The 18797-nt window shown below is 41.4% G+C and overlaps 9 protein-coding genes and 1 non-coding gene across 14 annotated transcripts; 4 read left to right on the forward strand and 6 right to left on the reverse strand.

The window, feature by feature from the left end:
• Positions 1-370: 370 nt before the first annotated feature.
• LOC6578480 (F-box/LRR-repeat protein 6) lies at positions 371-4806 on the reverse strand. Of its 2 annotated transcripts, none has more exons than XM_015163172.3 (9): positions 4425-4806; positions 2900-3937; positions 2625-2835; positions 2392-2561; positions 2192-2332; positions 1901-2068; positions 1607-1839; positions 1407-1541; positions 371-1337 (listed from the first exon to the last, which is right to left on the reverse strand). In XM_015163172.3, the coding sequence occupies exons 2-9, from the start codon at positions 3920-3922 to the stop codon at positions 1145-1147; spliced, it is 2274 nt and encodes a 757-aa protein (XP_015018658.1). In that variant the 5' UTR covers positions 3923-3937; positions 4425-4806; the 3' UTR covers positions 371-1144. The 2 variants fall into 2 exon arrangements, with proteins under 2 accessions (XP_015018658.1, XP_002004391.2); XM_002004355.4 differs by lacking the exon at positions 4425-4806 and adding an exon at positions 4205-4360.
• An 89-nt stretch (positions 4807-4895) lies between these two features.
• On the reverse strand, positions 4896-6574 carry LOC6578481 (UPF0605 protein CG18335). The gene is made up of 3 exons (XM_002004356.4): positions 6429-6574; positions 5569-5983; positions 4896-5513 (listed from the first exon to the last, which is right to left on the reverse strand). The coding sequence occupies exons 1-3, from the start codon at positions 6467-6469 to the stop codon at positions 4998-5000; spliced, it is 972 nt and encodes a 323-aa protein (XP_002004392.1). The 5' UTR covers positions 6470-6574; the 3' UTR covers positions 4896-4997.
• A 3-nt stretch (positions 6575-6577) lies between these two features.
• LOC6578482 (NADPH:adrenodoxin oxidoreductase, mitochondrial) lies at positions 6578-8707 on the reverse strand. Its single transcript, XM_002004357.4, has 4 exons — positions 8393-8707; positions 7604-7976; positions 7373-7544; positions 6578-7312 (listed from the first exon to the last, which is right to left on the reverse strand). The coding sequence occupies exons 1-4, from the start codon at positions 8629-8631 to the stop codon at positions 6657-6659; spliced, it is 1440 nt and encodes a 479-aa protein (XP_002004393.1). The 5' UTR covers positions 8632-8707; the 3' UTR covers positions 6578-6656.
• Positions 8085-8394, forward strand: LOC6578483. The gene is made up of 2 exons (XM_002004358.4): positions 8085-8216; positions 8285-8394. Exons 1-2 carry the CDS (start codon positions 8114-8116, stop codon positions 8371-8373), a joined length of 192 nt encoding a protein of 63 aa, XP_002004394.1. The 5' UTR covers positions 8085-8113; the 3' UTR covers positions 8374-8394.
• Positions 8708-9024: 317 nt separating the features above from the next.
• Positions 9025-9662, reverse strand: LOC6578484. The gene is made up of 2 exons (XM_002004359.4): positions 9442-9662; positions 9025-9385 (listed from the first exon to the last, which is right to left on the reverse strand). Exons 1-2 carry the CDS (start codon positions 9455-9457, stop codon positions 9120-9122), a joined length of 282 nt encoding a protein of 93 aa, XP_002004395.1. The 5' UTR covers positions 9458-9662; the 3' UTR covers positions 9025-9119.
• A 105-nt stretch (positions 9663-9767) lies between these two features.
• Positions 9768-13302, reverse strand: LOC6578485. Of its 4 annotated transcripts, none has more exons than XM_015163175.3 (3): positions 13065-13153; positions 11198-11621; positions 9768-10114 (listed from the first exon to the last, which is right to left on the reverse strand). In XM_015163175.3, exons 2-3 carry the CDS (start codon positions 11520-11522, stop codon positions 10011-10013), a joined length of 429 nt encoding a protein of 142 aa, XP_015018661.1. In that variant the 5' UTR covers positions 11523-11621; positions 13065-13153; the 3' UTR covers positions 9768-10010. The 4 variants fall into 4 exon arrangements, with proteins under 4 accessions (XP_015018661.1, XP_015018659.1, XP_015018660.1 ...); XM_015163173.3 differs by lacking the exon at positions 13065-13153 and adding an exon at positions 12096-12195; XM_015163174.3 differs by lacking the exon at positions 11198-11621 and having other exon boundaries at positions 13065-13302.
• Positions 11916-11997, forward strand: Trnas-cga. The gene has a single exon. It is a non-coding gene; the product is annotated as a tRNA-Ser (tRNA).
• Positions 13303-13396: 94 nt separating the features above from the next.
• Positions 13397-13829, forward strand: LOC6578488 (cytochrome b-c1 complex subunit 9). Its single transcript, XM_002004362.4, has 2 exons — positions 13397-13625; positions 13691-13829. Exons 1-2 carry the CDS (start codon positions 13494-13496, stop codon positions 13724-13726), a joined length of 168 nt encoding a protein of 55 aa, XP_002004398.1. The 5' UTR covers positions 13397-13493; the 3' UTR covers positions 13727-13829.
• Positions 13773-14525, reverse strand: LOC6578489 (39S ribosomal protein L18, mitochondrial). The gene has a single exon (XM_002004363.4). The coding sequence runs from the start codon at positions 14408-14410 to the stop codon at positions 13844-13846; it is 567 nt and encodes a 188-aa protein (XP_002004399.1). The 5' UTR covers positions 14411-14525; the 3' UTR covers positions 13773-13843.
• Positions 14526-14584: 59 nt separating this feature from the next.
• LOC6578490 (tafazzin) lies at positions 14585-18724 on the forward strand. Its single transcript, XM_002004364.4, has 5 exons — positions 14585-15107; positions 16543-16981; positions 17687-17923; positions 17982-18370; positions 18432-18724. Exons 1-5 carry the CDS (start codon positions 14958-14960, stop codon positions 18474-18476), a joined length of 1260 nt encoding a protein of 419 aa, XP_002004400.2. The 5' UTR covers positions 14585-14957; the 3' UTR covers positions 18477-18724.
• The last annotated feature ends 73 nt before the right edge of the window (positions 18725-18797 follow it).

An 18797-nucleotide genomic window follows, 5' to 3' on the forward strand; every position in this document is an offset into this window, starting at 1 on the left:
ATAAAAGTTTTATAAGAAACAAACAAATATAATTTTCTATTTCTTTTTCACAAGAGATTTGTTTTTTGTTTTTTTTTAAATATTAAATTTGAGTATAGAAAGTAGTGTATAAAATTTGGTTTAGCACAAATAAAACTATAAAATTAATATTAATGTTTAACTAAATATTTTAAAAAGAAATTAAATGTAGAACAAAAAATAAATTTTTTAAAACCCAAAAAATGTATATCGAAGAATCTTAATATAAACTCAAAAAATATTAATTTAGAACTTTAAAGAAAATTCTAATATTTCGATGGATAGTAAAAGTAAAAAGATTTTCAGATTTATTCAACATCTTCAGAATCTTTTGATTGATAAGACTGATTCGCAGGATATTAAAATTTGTTTTTATTTTAAAATTAAATGTACCTTTAATTGCCTTCTCTTAACTACTAATAATGCTTAACAATTGAATTGTTTTTAATATATGTATGTGTGTGTATGAAATCGTCCGACTTCAATCAAGAAAAAAGTTTACTTAAGCGCCAATATACTTATTTACAAAGTTGATCTGGGGGTTAAAACGTTCTACAAATTGCCTTAGTGACATTCAAATTGACGACTACTATTTATTGTTAATCATTTTTTTCTTCACTTTTTTTTTATAAACTTTTCAATTGTTTTGTATTGCAAAAAACATACAAATTAGTTGTAAACTTAATTTTAAATATGCATACATACTTTACAAACATACAGTGGTCATTCTTTAGTGTCTTAACTACGATCTCTAATCAATATATATATATACATATATATTCAAATATATATGTAAAAAAAAATCATCTAAACATCACTGTATATATATATTTATATATATAAGTTTTCCATTTTTCGTTATCAATTAATTAATGAATACATATATATTGCATTTACAAAACACAAAGGTGCGCGGGCCTAGAAAACAAATTGAAGCATGAAATTGGAAGATACGAAGCGATTTTCGACTATTGCATATATAGTGGAAAACAGAAACCACAAACACTTAACGCTTTCGTTACTCTCTTTCTCTCTGTCGTTTTTCCTAATTGTAACAGAATGCATAACAATTTCAATTGTTACTAACAATTGAAGGAGAAATTGTTGCACATTCTAGTTATAGTCTCTACTGCACTTTCAGTTGCACGCCGAGTACCTCGCGCAGTTCGTGCAGCTCCTGTGGTCCCTGCATAAGGCGCTTAACGCCGCGTGGCAAGCCGCGACACGATGCCAAATTAATTGAGCTCATGTGCACACAATTCGTGAGTATTTCCTTAACCGCCTCCTCGGATACAGAAGAGCCGCACAGATTCAAGTGGCTGCAATAAGAGAATATAGAATTGTTATTACAAATTCTTATATACAATATTCAATATTCTAAGACTTACGCCAATGGCGATTCTTTGCCCTTTTCAGCCAGGGCACGCAATGCATTATCTATGGGCTGCTGTACATTTGCCCAGGCCAAATCCAGTTCAATGAGACTATGCGCCCACTTTGACGCAATGAGTTCCAGACCCGATCTAGACAATTTACATACATTAATATTAATATATTATTATAATTAACTCTTGTTCTGATTACCCACCCCATGTCACGTGTCACCGAGCAGCCCGAAAGAAATAAATGCTTAATGTCCCAGGCTGGCAAACGTATTAGGCTCTCGTGTGTTAGTCGTGTGCAATTGCGTACGTCGAGCAGCTTCAATTTGGAACTACTCTTCAAGATGCGCTGCAAATGATCATCACTGATGATACGAGATTCATCAGTCAACGCAGCCACTGAAAGCTCCTCCAAATTGGGAAAACCCGGCGAATCCATCTACAACATAAATCAAGTTGACTTAGAAATTGGCTGAGTACAGTAATCACTCGATACATACAATCTCCTGCATGCTGGCTGGACTCGGCGTAATGTGTGAATTGGTAACGCGTAGAACTTTCAGCTTTTGACACCCATGCTGCAGCTTTTCTATGTATAGCACGCCGTGCGATGTAGCCTGAGTGGTCACATTTGAGAGATCTAAGAGCTCCAAGTTTGGACAGTGCGTCTGCAATTGAATTGATTAGAATGTATGTTATTATAAGTTAACTATATAAATCAAAGCTAAACTATGAGCTATGGCTAAGACTGCATCACATTGTCACTAACAAAGCTTAGTTTTCTTACGCACCGCTAGAACGCCGACAATATTGGGTATGCCCGCCAGACGATTGTGTGCCAAGTAAAGGTGAGTCAAGCGACTGCCCATGGTCTGCAACGCATTGCACAGTGAATTAACGCCCACAGCGCTCTTGCTAGCATTCATCTCGACCTGGAAGACGAATATAAATATTAAAAGTCCCATATGAAACGTTTTATATTGTCCTTTACATTGATTGAGCTCAAGTCTATGCGTTGAAGCTTTTGCATATTATCGACCAGATATGTTAAATGATCTGATGTGAAACCCTTCCAGCCAGATAACGTAATGCCCGTCAGATTGGGACACCCATTTGACAACTTGACCAGAAAACAATTGATATCCGATATTTTCCAATTGGCTGCAATTAACATTAATATCAATTAATAATTGTCTATTATTGAAAACTCCGAAAAATACTTACAAACATTAAGTTCAGTGCACGCACTGCATCGGTTATCCACAAACCATTTTAGTTTGAGCTCCGTCCGATATTTCTCCTTGATCCAGGTGGTCAAGTCCATTGTGCGCCACAGCGTGGGCCTAAGCGAAACCTGTCTCCATAACGAGCAGACACGCCCGAGGCGAAAGAGCGTGGGCAAGCAACCCTCCTTATCGACAACGTGTTCAAAGATCTACAGGAATCAAAAACAAATATTTTTATTAATTGTATAACTTGTCACGTTTCTATGGTCTTACATGAAAGAGCACATCTTCGGGCAAGTCATGACCCCAGGGACTCTGCTCAACTGGCTCGGCATCTGCTTCTGTAGCTGCCGCATTTGCTATTCGCTTTTGACGCTCACTGTTATTGCTACTGCCACCGCCGGCCTTCTTTTTACGTGGCTCGTATTCGCTCTCGTCGCTATCCTGTTGCTTCGGTTTACGTACCCGTTTGCGTGCAGTTTTGGCCGTTGACGTTGCGGATTTCGGTGAAGGTGCTACTGGAGTTGCGATTGCACCTGCAGCTGGCAGCTCTGTCCCGCCAGCAGCTGCATCCGATTTCTTAATGCACAGCTTGATGCCAACTTTATGGGCACTGATTTCGCTTTCGTACATGGGCAGAGCTTTCGGCTTGCGCGCACGTGATGCTCGAGGCGATGTGGTGGCTGACTTGTTTAGTTTCTTGTTGAGCGCCGTTACCAGCGGTTTGCCCGACTTTGGTATGGTGCCATTAACTGTGGTTGACTTTTCCGGTTCCTCAGCTTTTGGTGCTGGCTTATCTGGTTTCTGCTGTAGTTCTGCTTCTGCTACGGGTGACCTCTGACCCTCTGAGGCTGGAGAGCAAGAGGTCGATGTGGCCGTATTCGTTTCATCCGTTTGTGTCTCTGACTTGGGCGGCGATAATATATTCTCTGGTATGGCTGTTGCAGCAGTCGCCCCACTTGAAGCAGCCGATGCTGTTGTTGTTGCACTTGTTTCAGCTGCCAGCAGCTGTGGCGGCGTCTGTGAGGGTGTCGACGGCGTTAACGTATTGATATCCACTGTGGTTACTGAAGAATTAATAGGCTTCACGCTTAAGCATTGCTCGCTTTGTGCCTGCACATTATCCGCATCAGCATCCGCATTCGCATTTGCATCCGCATCCGTGTCCATGGCTGTTGCATCTGCATCGTTATCTTTGGATTCTTTCATGTCAGCCGCTTTCACTTGCTGCTCCTCGCTCTTTGCGACATCATTTGTGGCCGTCGACTCCGTGGTGTTCTCCGTTGTTTCACTCATTTCAGCACGGATTTTCTGAAAATTTAAATTGGCAATAGGTAAATACGTGCATTCATTTTTTAGCGGCCGGAAAATCGATGCAAAACAAACTCAACCCATTTTGGCGGTTTTTCCTAATTCTCTATACGTTCTCATTCTTGAGCGCTCTCCCAACTCAACACGCATTCGTTGAATCTCACCTTCAACAACAAATTACATATGTATTTTTTTGTTTTTATTTTTATTCGTTTGTTCGCTTTTAATAAACAAGTTGTGGTAGGATCGCACCGACACAACTATTACCTGCATACTTTTTCCCCTCAATGTATAAGCACTTTTTTCACTTTTTATTACACGCTAGGCACACTGTTATCGCATGGTGATAACGGAAACTCGTGGAAATTAGCTCCCACACGCATAAATCCCGAAAAACATGTTGATTTTCCACTGACAAGCAAGCGCTGCACTTATATGCCGCGCACTACAATTGCGTGCAGGGTGCAGTAATCGGCATTCAACTCACCACTTGAAGAGAGGTAGGTACACAAATGTATGTTATCTTCGTATACGACTGTTTGCTTCACTTGCACTCACTGCGGTACTATAACAGCGCTCCGGTGTGAACAGTGCGGCACTATGTGTTAGTTTGAATTTGTTCGATTCGGAAGAGATTTTTTCGGTTGGCGTTCATGGAAATTTTTATGTGTTTTGCTATGAAAACTTAAGCATTTACATTTTTGCCAAGCACTAGAGGCACTAAACACTTGTTAATCATGGTATTGACAACGATTTATGCATATTAAACATGCCGATTCAATGAAAACTTATTTTAATCAACTGCAACGACGTAGAAACGAGAGCAGCGATGTTGTTGTCGTATCGATACACGACATCGATAGATTAGTTTACACAAGCCAGTGGGACCAAACTAGATAACGACTAAAATACTAAAAACTCACAAAAGCCGCCATTAATCTAAAACTTAATCACCACATAAATTTAAATGTGTTTACTGTATTTTTTTTTTTTTTTTAAATTCATACACACATTCAGCAGAGCCAAGCACAAAACAAATTGTCTGCGATTACAGATTTGTTTAATATTCGAGATCCAATTTGGCAATCTCGGGTAGAACCGTGAGATCCTGGTGAACCTCCAACCAGCGTTTCGCATGGTATGTTGTCTTCTCAAACGAACGTCCAAATTTGTAATTATGGCCAGGAACGTGACCGGCATAAGTTGGATGCATGCCATGATTGTTATGGTAAATGATGAAGTGTCCAACTGGTGGGCACTTGATAGCTGGCGTTGTCAAATCCTGGCCACAGCACCAGCTATCGCGCTTCTTTTTGTACATGTAGTCGGAGAAGCTGCATAGGGCATTGTGGGTGAGTACCTTGCTCGGCTCACCGAATCGTGTCATGGCCATCGGTATATGAGCAGCATAGCCCTTGATGATGAACTTATCGGCATCATCATCGTCCAGAAAGTGGGGAGTAGTGAATTTGCTGTAGCATAGCTTCTCCGTTGTCGGTGGGCATTTTTCGTCCTTGTTGCCCTTGCAAATGCGCGTAACGGGCAACAAGGGTGCACGATAGGTCGATTGAGGTAGCTACAAGAGAGCAGATGTTATTTACAACCATAAATGATGAAGAGAAAATGCTAACCAATCGCTCATTCCATTTGTGCTCGAACAATCCTCTTCCACTCTCCAGCAAATCTCGGTGACGCAATGTGCGCTTCTCGCAGCGGTAGAGCTGCATCAGCGTCTCGTGTTGAGCGACGCCCGCTGTTGCGGCGGCTACATAGCGTTTGCCCGTCTGCTTGAACATGTTGGGCACGAAGCCCGCATAGCCCGGTATAATTGGATGCTGATACACGGGGTCAACAAACTCCTTGCGATCATGCAGAATCTTCAGCTCACTTTGTGTAGGATAATCCTTGTTATCGGGCTTGGCATCAATGGGCGCCAGAATTAGCTCAGGTGCATGATTACTGCAAGGATCGATAAGTAGCGTGTGCGTCTGTCTGCCGTACGTCTTGCCCACTCGATCGCGGTTCTCAGGACAGTGCCCGGTATAACTGTAGGACGAATTAAAAGGGATGAGCAATTTTAGCAAGCAGCTCGATACACGCACACAAAAACACAAAGATATTTTCTAAGCTAATCATTTGTTTTTATTTATAAGGGAAGATTATGCAAAAATACACAAAATCATAAGCACATAATGTAACGGAGCGAAATTGAGGTGAAGAGAGAGAAATCAGCCGTTACTTAACATTGTACATACATTCGTACGTATTTACATATAAAAAGAGAGTAACACTTTAGCGTTACTGGCAATGGTAAACAGAGAGCAGCTATCTCGCTCGATCGCTCTGAGAGCGAGTGAAAGAGCAGCCTGTCGCACAGACGTTTTGTTGTAATAGTGTGTATTAGAAATCTCTCTTCATGTAGATGTGTGCTGTGGGGTTAGTGATGATAGGTGTATGTGTGGAACTAGTGGCGATAGTTAATCGCTCTCACCCTGGCACCAAGTGCGGCTCTGGAGTCATGCTGTTGTCCATTTTTCTCAAATTGAATTATTGTAACTGCAAATTTGGAAATGTACTTTGTTTATTTAAGAGTAATTGAAATATAACATAAATTTTTTTGTATGAATACGAATATACAAATTTACATAATTATATACATATATAAGTATAATGACAACTAAAACAGCTGCTGTGCTGTTTCAAGCTCCATCAATCTTGATCAGACGCCTGCAATGCGCAGCATTTGCTCAACATCCACGATCTTCTCGCGAAGTTTGCCCTTGGCCTTGCCCGCCTCGCATTCGTGTTGGTCAATCCTGAGCCAACCATCCCAGGTGACTATCCTCTGGTTGGCCACCTCGAAGCCAGGTTTGGTTGAAGCCGTGTCGAAAGCATTCGCTGTTATGTCATCGCAGATGGTTTTGGCAACCGCAAAAGCGCCATTCATAGTGGTCAAGATGACGCCCGTGGGTCCAGTTCCCAGCCAGCCAGCCACATACAGGCCTGGCTCCACACTGCTCCCTTCGCCTTCCTTCAGCACACGCCCCTGATCGTGGCGCACATGGCCACGTTGGGGATCGAAATTGATGGCTGGATCTGCACAGCTGGACTTGTAACCAATGCTGCGCAAGATAAGATCAGCTGGCAGGCATTCCGTTGTATCCGTAGCCACTGCCGCGTTCTCCTGCAGCTGCGTAACAGCAAATTCTATTTCCTTGGCAGAGATGGCTTTCGGTGCTCTCAGGAAGATGGGCAGGAATTGCTTGCCATCTACAGCTGTCGCTGTGCGTTTGCTTTGCTCGCTCAAACTTTTAAGCATTAATTCGGTTAGACGTCGCCTTGGTCGTTGCAGCTGCTCCACCTGCTCGGCTATGCCTGCAGAGCGAATAGAAGAATTTAACTAGATTTTATATTTATAGTCTTTGTAGCCCATACCTGCAAAATCATCTGCTCGCCAATTAGTCGTCACATTGGGCAATTTGAGCATTTCGCGCAGCTCTTTTATCGTAAAGGCAGCTTGCAGAGGTCCACGACGTCCCACGAGATGCACCCTCTTCACTTGACTTCGCGCCAGAGCTTCCAGTGCATATTCTGTGGTATCTGTTGCCTGTGGAGAAAGAATAAGATTAACTAAAATAAAAATAACATATATCTATACCTAATTACCTTCAGTGTGTCTATTGGACTGAGCAGCATGCGTGCCACATCCATAGCCACATTGCCTTGTCCCACAATCGTTACATCACGCCCGCTTAGATCCGGCTGCAGTTGCTCCGCTCCGGGTAAGCCATTGTACCAAGCCACGAATTTGCGAGCGGATATCACGTGTTTCTGCTCCTCGTTCTGTAGCTGCAGCTCACGGTCCTGATCTGCGCCGTAGGTGAGTAGAACAGCGTGGTAGCGTTGCCGCAACTCCTGCAGGCTGACATCCTGGCCAAGGCTAACGTTGCCAAAGAAACGTAAACGCGGATTTTCCGCAGTTTTCGTAAACGTATTGATGACGTTCTTGACCTCCGGATGATCGGGTGCAACACCAAAGCTGGAATGTCGATTTGCATAATGGCAATTGTCATTAGTCGATAAGTGTCAGCGTGTTATCCACATGCAACAGCCATTAAATATAAACGCCCCAGTCAGTTGGCCGCACAAAACGCAATTGTCTCTCGATTCTTCAAGATGTGGACGTCTCGTGCTTTGATTGTGTTCGGCCTAGTAATGTTGCTTTGCCAGCTTGTGGCGGGTGCACCTGGCCCCATATGGAGCTTCGACCAGGTGGGCTGTAAGTAGCAACAAGTGCAGCTCCTCTCTATCTTTCTCGCTACCTCTCACACACCTTTTTCTTCACAGCCTATTTCAATGGCATCTTTCGCTCAGTGGTTGGACCAATCTTTGGGCTGGACGACAATGCCAAAAGTGGCAACAGCACAAGCAACTAGGCTAACTCTCCCCTCTTACCGCACCAATCCAAAAGGCACTGGCAACTTCTCAACGATGTCCACGGTGCAGTCGCTCAGCTGTTTGAGTAAATATTGTGCTGCATAGAAACCGGCTGGACCAGCGCCCACAATACATATCCGTTTTTTTGCCGTCACCTGTTGCACATTTTGTAGCCTAACTGCACTTGTATTTACATTACGACTGTATTTATTTAACGAACTCAAACGCGAATATAACAAATTGCGAGGGAAAGTCATGATTTTCTTGGGAAAAAGCTGCGTAATGGTGAAATCGCCAAAACCAAAACATAGTGCCAGTGTGGCCGTAGTACATTCATGCGATGTGACAGCACTGGCCGCCAGCAGCGAGGTGGCATTTTTAAATGCTAAGTCAAAGCTGTTGAATTGTATTAGATTCTAAATTAAAGTCAAATAGTTTGATATCAAAATTACTCTTAACTTGCTTGCAATTCAACTGCCAGAAACCAAAATTTATATTTCAGCAATTACAAAAGGAAATCGTGAGAAAATCCCAGATCTAAAAACAGCGCCAATGTGACCATTGCACATTAGTTGCTGCACGGATAAGCCGCTTTGGCGGCATTTTTAAATTCCTATGCAATTGACTGGCAATTATATTAAAACACACAATTTAATTATTATATACTTTGCAATTTGTAACGTGCTGGTTAAAGCGAAAATTTTCTGACTTTTAACTTATTTATATTTTGATGCAGGGCAAGCATTTAATCATGGTGCAGAGCTAGCCAGCGTTTAGCGTCAACTGTGGAACGTCCAAAGGTGTAGCCCACCTTAAAGATTTCGCCAGGCACATGGCCGCCATAATGCGGCAACATGCCGATGATACGAGGATAGATGACACCGTTAGTTATGGCAAAGGAGCGTCCGATACCAGCGCTGCGTATGGGCACCCATTCAATGCTGCGACGAAAATATTTATCATCCTTCGGATTGCACCAACCGCCCGAGGGCAGGAAAAAATCAAAGCCACCTAAAGAATGAGCCACAATTAGCCGCAGCCAAATAAACGTGACAGCAAATACCCACGGCTCGAATATGACATTCTCTATATATCAATAATGTGCTCAGTCTGGTCGACCGCTGAAATAGAACTGAAGGCCAGAAATTTTGTTGTTAGTCCCAAAAGTGTCGAAAGCTGACGGCAAAGGCTACGACTAAACGTTTTATTTATTTGTCATGACAACGGTCATGTTTATACGAATTTTGATATATACATATGGTATATCGATGACTTACAATTGCGGTATTTTTGCAACAAGTTTTGGTTTCATCACGTAATGCCCATGAAAGGATAACAAACGGTCTTGTTTAATGGGAAATAAACACGCAAAGCAAACGGAATTTTCTTTCAACTTTCAACTTTTAAATTTTATAATGATTTATATATTGTTTATACGCATAATGGCTACATGTACATTGTGTATAAATTGAATTCATTTACAGGCAATTTATATTTGACGTTATTATTTATCATTTAAAACAAAACTTTTGCAATTTAATATAAATTCAAAAAGAACGATTATTGCGATATATATAGATATATAACTGTATACACTATACGCATATATCTATAGGAAATGGGCAATATATAGAGCCTAGTTTGATTTCTTGCTTTTCTTCTGCTGTTTGCTCCTGAGTTTCTCCTGTTTCTTGAGCTCCTTCTCCGTCAACGATTTGTAGAGCTTGAAGCCAAAGAGAGCTGAAAGAGAAGAAATCGAATGATTATTAGCTATCTTTAATGCGGCTGTATTGCAGGGGCTCGATATTAACCGAAAACCGAGACGATTAGAAATATGATAGCCACCAGAATGGAGGTGGTATAGGCATGGGCGATATGCGTATGCTGTTGCAGCCGCTGCTCGATTCTCGCTATTGCCTCTTGGATGGAGCCCTTCATCTCACTGACAAACTGATGCCGATCTACATCTGTCAGCGAATCCAATTTGCTTTGCAGTTTCCCAATTTTCTGTATTAGATCCTCAGCGAAACGACTGTGCGGCCCGGTCTTGGCGACCAGCGACTCCACAGAGCGCTTCAACTGCTCAATTAGAGTTTCATCATTAGAAGCCATGGCACAAATTTACAACCAAAATTTTGATACGAAAAATTATAATAATAAAATTAAAACTATAGATAGATAGAGAGATAGAAAATAAACGGCATGGCCAACCACGCTGCTCGGACCAAAAACCTTTTATGTTGATTTTCTTGTCTTTATTCATATATATATATATGTGTCTATATAAATATTTTTGTTGTAATTATTTTGTGGTGGATTTCTCCCCCTATCTTATCGAAAATCGAACAGCTATAAAAGCCGACATTCTCAGCAATAATAAATAAGAGCAATGTTTATTTCAGAGTATGTTAACAGCGCACACTATCCGCAGATATCACCAATACACCCATAATTATATACATACATATATTGTGTTTGTTTTAATACCCATTCGTAATGGTCATGTGGAGCATATTGCTTATCTGTAGCACAAACGCCACAACAAATGCCACTTTTTAGTTTAATATTTTTAGAACTTTCAGCTAGATAAGATGCTAGCTTATGCTATCTAGGACCGAAGTTGATCAAGAACCAATTCAACACAAAGACAGACGGAAGAACCAGAGCTATGCTTTATTTGTGAATGAATGCTTCAAGGGATATGTGTATGAGAAGTGGGAAATCCGAGAAGAATTCAGGTAATGCCTAGGCCAATATACCCGACTCTCATTTTTTTTGCTCAGTTGGAGTTTTCACGAATGCGAGGTAGTATTCTCAGCTTACCAAAAACCAGCAAGATGAGCGCTAGCATCACAAAGAATATTATATACTCCTTTGAGCTGTGGCCCGGCTGTCCGTATTTCAATAAATCATCTGGCGACGCTGCCTTCGGATTGAATATGCTCTCGCGCAGCTCGGCCCGTTCATCGTCTGTGATGCCGTCCATGGACTCGACCATTTTCCATATTTCATCAGCGGTGGGCATTTGGAAGCCAGCCGAACCAGGACCTGAGCCCGGGGGCAAAGCGAAGCCCTCATCACCGCCAGCTGCTGCCGCAGCGGCCACATCTTCGGCAAATGCGCGCTGATTCAATGGATCTTCGGCCATCGTTTACGGTTTGTATTGATTTAGCTTTGGCTTTTGACTTTGTCTTTTAAGTTAAGTTTAAGTTAAGTGTGGTACTGCTGGCTTAACGATTTATGGCGTCTGCAAGTTAAAATTTCTTGAGTGCAGGCAAAACAATGTATTATTTAGCTATAGACTAACTAGCACATAACGGAATAACTATTTTTATAGCATGCAGCAGCTTTGTATTTAATTTCAATTTGTTTCTTTTAACTATTTAGCGAATATTTAAATTAAATAAAATTCAATGATTGATGTTGAGCAAAAGAACCAAAAATTCAACGTGGCAAAGAGCAAGACGAAAAAATTTCGCTCACAGCTAAATGCGCGCGTTCATTTGCTCTCTTATGGCACTTAGGTCGCTAACCATCAACAGCAGTCGTGGCCGAGTGGTTAAGGCGTCTGACTCGAAATCAGATTCCCTCTGGGAGCGTAGGTTCGAATCCTACCGGCTGCGAGGTGGATAACTTTTTTTTTTTTTTTTTTTTTAATTTTTTTTAATTTACCATCAAATAAATAAAATGACTATTCACTTTTTATAGCAAACTAACTCACTATTTTTAATTAATTGTGTCCACTTTATATGTTTAAAGCGACGCGACTAACGTTCGGCAGCGTTGTCTTGAACAAACTGAACGTTAAGTGGCAAATCTAATATATAAATTGGAAAAATAAGAACTTATTCGTAATCAGGTGTGCTTATATTTCATTCTATATGATATATACGTGCGGACAGGTAGTTGCTGCGCTTTGTATTGAGTATTGCTTTTATGTTCTTTTTGCTCAAGCGTCAGCATATTTTTTTTTACAGGTAGTTGGGACTCAAGTCAGTAAATAAAATAATAAGAGATAATATGGACTTATCAGCTGCAAGCTTTTACATATATAGAGGGGGTATTGGCTATATTCTATAGGCTATGGGCATGCATAGTGTTAAAGTGCTAGCTAATTAGACGCGAAGATACAAATGGAAATTATAACTCGAATCTGGGCACGTGTTCAGCTCCCCCATTAACATTTTCTCTGCGGGCTACCAAACAATTCGTAGTGCCGCCCTTATCGCTGCTAGCTTATCATTTTCAATTTTTAACAGCAAAACTTTTGTATACGTCCTCAAAAATATATTAAAAAGAACAAGATAGGTATGCTAAGTACACGTAGACAATAAAAATAAAAAAATATGCATTTTTGAAAGCTTTGACAGATACTAAAAACCACATATACATTTATTCCAATCAGCATGAAGATAACGGCATTTCCAATCAGCTTAGCAGTGTAGAAAACAAAGGCAGACACATGGAAGAGGGACGAGGGACGGTGGAGCGAAGTAGTTCAATTCTAGTTAGATTTAGAGTGGTGAAAGTTTTCTTGTTTTTGTCTTTTACTTTTGACCCACATAACAGTAGTGCGTCTGTCATAATGGTGTGGCGGATGTGTATAGTCGGATGTACAGTTCATTTTATTGCATGCATGACGCAACAAAACGCATCCCTATGTTATGATGCATTAACTAAACCAACTCACCTGCTAATCCAAAAACAACAACGGCCGGCACATAGAATGCAAGATTTGGTATGGACTGCTGGAACGGTGAGCCGGCATCGGTTAAATCGACCATTGTGTGTAAATTAAAAAGAAATTATATTTTTCGGATCACTGGGTAACTAATGCAGCTTGGCAGGCTGTTTCTATTGTGGCGTATGTCACAGTTTAAGTTTATCTCAGAAATTGCCGAAACTCGACTCAGATGAAAATAATTTAACTGGCGTTGCCATCTAACTGAAAAACAACAAGGCTGCCACGCGACGCAAGTTTGTCTGGTCGCAGTGCCGTTAACGTCACGTAAAACTTTTTACGCTACCTCACACTGGTTTGTGACAGCTGATTATTGGCGTGCGAGAAGCGACTGCAATTTTGCTAGAAAATTAAAAATTTTCAAAAAATCTAACCAAAATGAAGGTTATTTACAATTCGCTGTTTAAACGTACATCCACATATGCTGTGGCCATCATGGCATCGGCCTTCTTCTTTGAGCGCGCCATTGATGTCACTTCGAACTTGATCTTCGACAGCATCAACAAAGGCGTAAGTGTTTTTTGTTGCTTATGTAATAAATTTGTGCAAATGAAATGTTATTTCTCCTGTTGCAGAAACAATGGAAGGACATCAAGGGCAAGTACGAATAGACGAGCGGTTGACTGCGGCTAGTTTTAAATAAAACAATGATGTTGGTTCATTGTAATTAGCATAATTCAACGTTTATTATAAACGAAACGACATCCGAAACAATTTTGTCTTTGTTTTTATTTCTTTGCTGCGGGTTGTGTCGATATTTGTTGTTCCGTTACCTCCCAGGGTTTCTCATGCCTAAACGCATCCCAGGGATGTGTAAGTGGGAGTCTAGCGGGTTCCTGGAAGCTGACTCCGTTTTCCTGCACAGCTTTCAGCAGCTTCTCCAGTTTACTGCCGGGGACAGCGGTTACGTTGCATGTCATCTCAGTAATGCCGGCTTGCAGGCAGCGTTGGGCAAGTACACGGCCAAGATTGACAAATGCAGGTGTATCATTAGTTTTGTACAATTGTTGCTTGATAGCCCACTCGGAGGTGCTGGCACTCAGAATTGTGCCATTCTCGAAATGCTTCACATCGGCGCTAACGTAGCGACCGCTGGTGTTGATCTCTAGTGTGTGCCAATAGGAACGGCCAGGCTTTTCTAGATGATAACCGGTTGGCTTATAGCCTATGCGTAACCTCTCCAGATTGCGAGGATTCCGGTTGACCACGTAGTTGCCATCGGCTGACGGCGTGGTTAATTCCTTAATCTTGTGTCGCACACGGGCTGAGGTGAGAGGACGAGCACTACGTGACATACTTAAGGCGGATTATTAAAATAAATGTGTTTTTAATTCACTTTTAAGGTAAAATGAATAAATTCTTTCCGATTACAAGTCGATATTTTTAAGAGTATTTTTTTTGAAGGGAGCTGGCAGCACTGTCTTATGTAATAGCTCGCCGTGAATGGCAAAAACGCTCAGCTGTTTCGGCCTTGTTTACATAGAAAATTTTCAATTTATTTCTTTTTCCATTTTGGCCCCATACATAATACACTCTATTGCTTTCTTGGCAACAGCAATTTACCCAGACATGCGCGCTACAGCGAAAGTGCGCGTTAGGCACAAGAAACTATTGCACGGGCCTGAATGCGCTAACCTTGGCCAACCAAAATTCAACCTGGACGTTGTCAGTTGCAGTGCAATCTCCTCCTCGCATTAACGAATTGGCTGTGTGTGTGGTGCCGCTAATGATAAATAACGCTTATGTAAAAACGAGTGGAATATACAAGAAATTAGCCAATCCACGGATATAAATCTTTATATATACAACAGACGCATATCAAAAACAAATTGAGTGTTCACCATGCTGATGGCAATTTATGCAAGTTTAAGGCGAATTCGGCCAGATCACGTGAATTTGACTGCCACGCGTTGTCTGTGGCAATGTCATAGACAAGAAAGGTACCTGCCGCGGATCATCTATGGCCGACATGCGTACATATTGTCCGTGCGGGTAAGAATCAAATCAGAATATTCAAATTTGTTAAGTAAAATCAATTAGTTTAGTTCAACTTAATTGATTTTTTGTATATGTGTGCATATATGCACATTTGTATGTATATAAATGGCACGCGTGTTGATATTCACCACAGCGCAATTGGCGATGCGACCTACAGGTCAGGGATGTTACGCAAAGGCGCGTAATTCAAATAGCAATTTGCGATGTATTCAATTTAACTGATTAAGACCTAAATGTGATAGTCAATGAGTTGTATGTTTGTTAATCGATGGTTCCTTTTTGTGTGTATATTTTTATATTTATATTTTTATTTATTATGCTTGCTTATTGGTCGTCTATATTCACCAGAGCAGAGTGCTTATCAGACTAGGGCTGCAACACATTCGCGCGCAATTTGAATAGATTTGTTGTTATCTCTCGGTGCATGCCAAGTGCAAATCTGTGTGTGAAAACGTGCTTTCGCAACAACTGATAAATATTTACTGATTAAAATGTGCTGCATTACCACTTGACTATTGCCCAAGCACTCTCTCTGGTGCCACTCACTGTCTCTCTTTCTCTTTTTTTTTCTTGTGGCGCCCTTGTACGCATCTAATCGTGCACATTTGAACTTGACAAATTGTCAGTTACGGTTTAAAGCTGCCCGCGCGTAGTTGTGTTCGCCCAAAACAAAATATTCTTTAAGAAGAACAAATTGCAGACATTTTAATTGAATATATAAAGATATATTTTAAATTAAAAGAAGACGCCTCCAATTAAGCATGTTAAATGTTTTGATTGGACTTTAATTGCCCACAGTGAAACTTGCTCCATAGTGCCCAGGTGAATGTCAATGAAATATGAAGTGTAACACACACACACACACTTTATTCCTCAAAATTATATGTAGTCTCGTTTTTTTTTATATATATTTTTGTATTTGTTTGTATAAATGTAAATTGTTCTGCTAAGTATTGCCCGTCTTCGTGTAAGTGAAAAGACAAAAGAGTTGAATGCTTGATATCAGCAACGCTAACCGTTGCAGCTGTGCGTTGAGCGAGCTTCTACTGTACTTTGATTTGCTATAGGCTGCGTAAATTACGTTTCTTTGTTTTTGTCGCACTCTATCTCTCTCTCTCTCTCTCTCTCTCTCTGTCTCTCTGTCTCTCGCTCGCTCTCTCACTCTATCTGTCTTTTGCTGCAGCTTCTTTAGTTTATAGTACAAAGTGTTTTAGTCTGACAGACTCAACCCGGATTGTCACTGAACAGAAACATATATATAATTTTTTTACGTATCTTGAAACTGAAAATGGAGCTGAGAGAGAAGTAGTCTTTGACCCAATATAAAGTACATTTTTGTAGAATGAGACTGAGACACACCTGCCTCATGGCTGCTAGTTAGATTCATAGCTAGATCGCCATGTTAAACAATGTTACCATCAATTCGCAGCCGTTTGTGCAGGCCCCCGAGGCGCGCCCCTTGCCCGATGATAGATCATTGCCGGGACTGCAGCAGCAGCAGCCGCCGCACAAAGAGCCGGAGCAGCAGCAGCAGCAGCAGGAGGAGGAACAGAAGAAGCAACAGCAGCAGCAGCAGACGCAGACGCAGCCAGAGGCACAGCAAAAGAACTCCACACAGCAGACAAGCACACTGCAGGTAACTTTATCGACTGACAGCATTAGGCAGACGACGGACAGGGAGCTCAAGCCACAGGACGGTCGTACGCCGGACCGGGAACCCCCGAACATGGCGAATATGTCATCCGGCGTCGAGATACCATATCCCATCGATTGGATATTTCCCCGGCTGCGCAATCCATCCAGACTCTGGCTCATCACCAGCCAATTGGTGGTCACCATCGTTGGCATCATCAGCAAATTTGTTCTGAGTGAGTGGGAATGTGTCTACATATATAGAGTTTGTAAATATGTACAGCTTGATATATTACTTGATATTCATTTTGCATCCTGTAAGAAAATCTTTTGTTGACTGAAAACAAATTCGTTTTTACTTGCAGAAAGCATTACAATATTTTCTTTGTTTCTCTTTCTATGCTTCCCACACACCATCTCTTAAATAGCTAAATATCTTATATATGCTCTATATATACCGTATTATCTATTTATATTTGCTTGATTTTGTTTTCGTTTCGTTTTGGGCCATCACGGCCAAGAGCTTGCCTCCATTTATGCTTCCTGTTTGCATATTAATTAAAATTTGCTGCTGCATCTACGATATAGCTCTTGTCTAATAGTGCACGCTTGACTAGGCAAGAATTACACAGATCACGACTTATAGGGCGTGCTCGACTAGTTCCTTCACTGCAATTAGCTAAGTGTTGGAGCATGCTCCACCTTAAGCTTTTCGAACAATTTCCGAGATTAAACAATTTCCGAGTCAAACATAGTTTAGCTATATAAAGAGTCGAGCTCTAGATTTTCTCTTTCATCTTTCACTAGAATTTTTTTTATGCTTGAGGAGCTCGCTTTTGGCTATGCTATAAACTTGACTTAACTATAACATATTAGGCTATACCTATAACTGCATATATATCCTAATGCTCTCTCTCCCTCTCTCTCTCTCTCTCACACAGTTCTCATGAACAAAACTCAAGTGTACAACAAGGAGCGTCTGATGAAGGCAGTGGCCAAGCGGCCAAAGGGCATACCCTTGGTAACGGTGTCCAATCACTACTCCTGCTTTGATGATCCCGGTATTTGGGGCATGCTGCCCATGCGCTATGTCTGCAACACGTTTCGCATTCGCTGGTCAATGGCGGCGCACGATATTTGCTTTACCAAAAAGATTCATGCCATGTTCTTTATGTACGGTGAGTGCAGTCTGTAAATAGATATATATAAGGTACTATAAATGCATAATTATTATAGGTAAATGCATACCTGTGGTGCGTGGCAATGGCGTCTACCAGGAGGCCATTAATCTGTGCATCGAAAAGTGCGCTTTGGGGCAATGGGTGCACGTCTTTCCCGAGGGCAAGGTGAACATGACCAAGGAGGAGATGCGTCTCAAATGGGGTGTCGGGCGCATTATCTATGAGTCGCCGCGCATACCCATCATTGTGCCCATGTGGCACGAGGGCATGGACAGCGTGCTGCCCAACGTGGAGCCCTACAAGCTGCAGTGGGGCAAGAAGGTCACCGTCAACATTGGTGAGCCGCTCGACTTGAATGATTTCGTGCAGGGACTCAAGGATACGCGAGTCCCGGAGCCAGTCGCCCGCAAACTCATCACGGACAAAATACAAGACGCCTTTAGGGTATTTTTTTTAGCACCCATTCACAATTAATTCGTTTATTGAATGTATATTTCCATTGCAGGATCTGCGTAACGAAACGGAGAGATTACATGGAGAGCGCGCTTAGCTCGGGATAGTCATGCTGTAGCAAACAAAACTCAATGAAAGCTTATTATTTATTTGAATAGTATTAAGCCAAAAATGAAGCCTCCATAGAATATTCTACATATATTTAATGTAATTACTGAGGCTTATGCTGCCAGTGTGCGAAATTAACAAATTAAGCAATCAGAACAACAAATACTATTGTGTGAACGTTTACTTTAAGTAAAAGAGTGTATTAAAAAGTAGTCTAAATATAGCCAGCACGTTAAATGGCGCTGCATTTTCTGGTTTGTTTAGTATCTAAATATGATGGCAACGCCAATAAATGCACCGACTAACAGCA

Source organism: Drosophila mojavensis, unplaced genomic scaffold, assembly GCF_018153725.1.
Source record: "Drosophila mojavensis isolate 15081-1352.22 unplaced genomic scaffold, ASM1815372v1 contig_80, whole genome shotgun sequence".
NCBI lineage: Eukaryota > Metazoa > Arthropoda > Insecta > Diptera > Drosophilidae > Drosophila > Drosophila mojavensis.

Excerpts from the sequence above, each read along its gene's own strand:
- LOC6578480 (XM_002004355.4), bottom strand. Across the intron at positions 2,562-2,624 it reads GTGCACTGAACTTAATGTTT|CCAATTGGAAAATATCGGAT; the intron begins GTAAGTATTTTT and ends TGTTAATTGCAG. Across the intron at positions 1,542-1,606 it reads TCGGTGACACGTGACATGGG|ATCGGGTCTGGAACTCATTG; the intron begins GTGGGTAATCAG and ends TAAATTGTCTAG.
- LOC6578481 (XM_002004356.4), bottom strand. The coding sequence starts at position 6,469 with ATGGACAACAGCATGACTCCAGAGCCGCACTTGGTGCCAGG. Across the intron at positions 5,984-6,428 it reads GAGCCGCACTTGGTGCCAGG|TTATACCGGGCACTGTCCTG; the intron begins GTGAGAGCGATT and ends TTCGTCCTACAG. Across the intron at positions 5,514-5,568 it reads ACAAATGGAATGAGCGATTG|CTACCTCAATCGACCTATCG; the intron begins GTTAGCATTTTC and ends GCTCTCTTGTAG.
- LOC6578483 (XM_002004358.4), top strand. The coding sequence starts at position 8,114 with ATGTGGACGTCTCGTGCTTTGATTGTGTTCGGCCTAGTAATGTTGCTT. Across the intron at positions 8,217-8,284 it reads GAGCTTCGACCAGGTGGGCT|CCTATTTCAATGGCATCTTT; the intron begins GTAAGTAGCAAC and ends TTTTCTTCACAG.
- LOC6578482 (XM_002004357.4), bottom strand. The coding sequence starts at position 8,631 with ATGACTTTCCCTCGCAATTTGTTATATTCGCGTTTGAGTTCGTTAAAT. Across the intron at positions 7,545-7,603 it reads GTCCAATAGACACACTGAAG|GCAACAGATACCACAGAATA; the intron begins GTAATTAGGTAT and ends CTTTCTCCACAG. Across the intron at positions 7,313-7,372 it reads GCGAGCAGATGATTTTGCAG|GCATAGCCGAGCAGGTGGAG; the intron begins GTATGGGCTACA and ends TTCGCTCTGCAG.
- LOC6578485 (XM_015163175.3), bottom strand. The coding sequence starts at position 11,522 with ATGGCCGAAGATCCATTGAATCAGCGCGCATTTGCCGAAGATGTGGCC. Across the intron at positions 10,115-11,197 it reads GCTCATCTTGCTGGTTTTTG|CTCTCTTTGGCTTCAAGCTC; the intron begins GTAAGCTGAGAA and ends CTTCTCTTTCAG.
- LOC6578488 (XM_002004362.4), top strand. The coding sequence starts at position 13,494 with ATGAAGGTTATTTACAATTCGCTGTTTAAACGTACATCCACATATGCT. Across the intron at positions 13,626-13,690 it reads TCGACAGCATCAACAAAGGC|AAACAATGGAAGGACATCAA; the intron begins GTAAGTGTTTTT and ends CTCCTGTTGCAG.
- LOC6578489 (XM_002004363.4), bottom strand. The coding sequence starts at position 14,410 with ATGTCACGTAGTGCTCGTCCTCTCACCTCAGCCCGTGTGCGACACAAG.
- LOC6578490 (XM_002004364.4), top strand. The coding sequence starts at position 14,958 with ATGCTGATGGCAATTTATGCAAGTTTAAGGCGAATTCGGCCAGATCAC. Across the intron at positions 15,108-16,542 it reads CGTACATATTGTCCGTGCGG|CCGTTTGTGCAGGCCCCCGA; the intron begins GTAAGAATCAAA and ends ATCAATTCGCAG. Across the intron at positions 16,982-17,686 it reads CATCAGCAAATTTGTTCTGA|TTCTCATGAACAAAACTCAA; the intron begins GTGAGTGGGAAT and ends TCTCTCACACAG.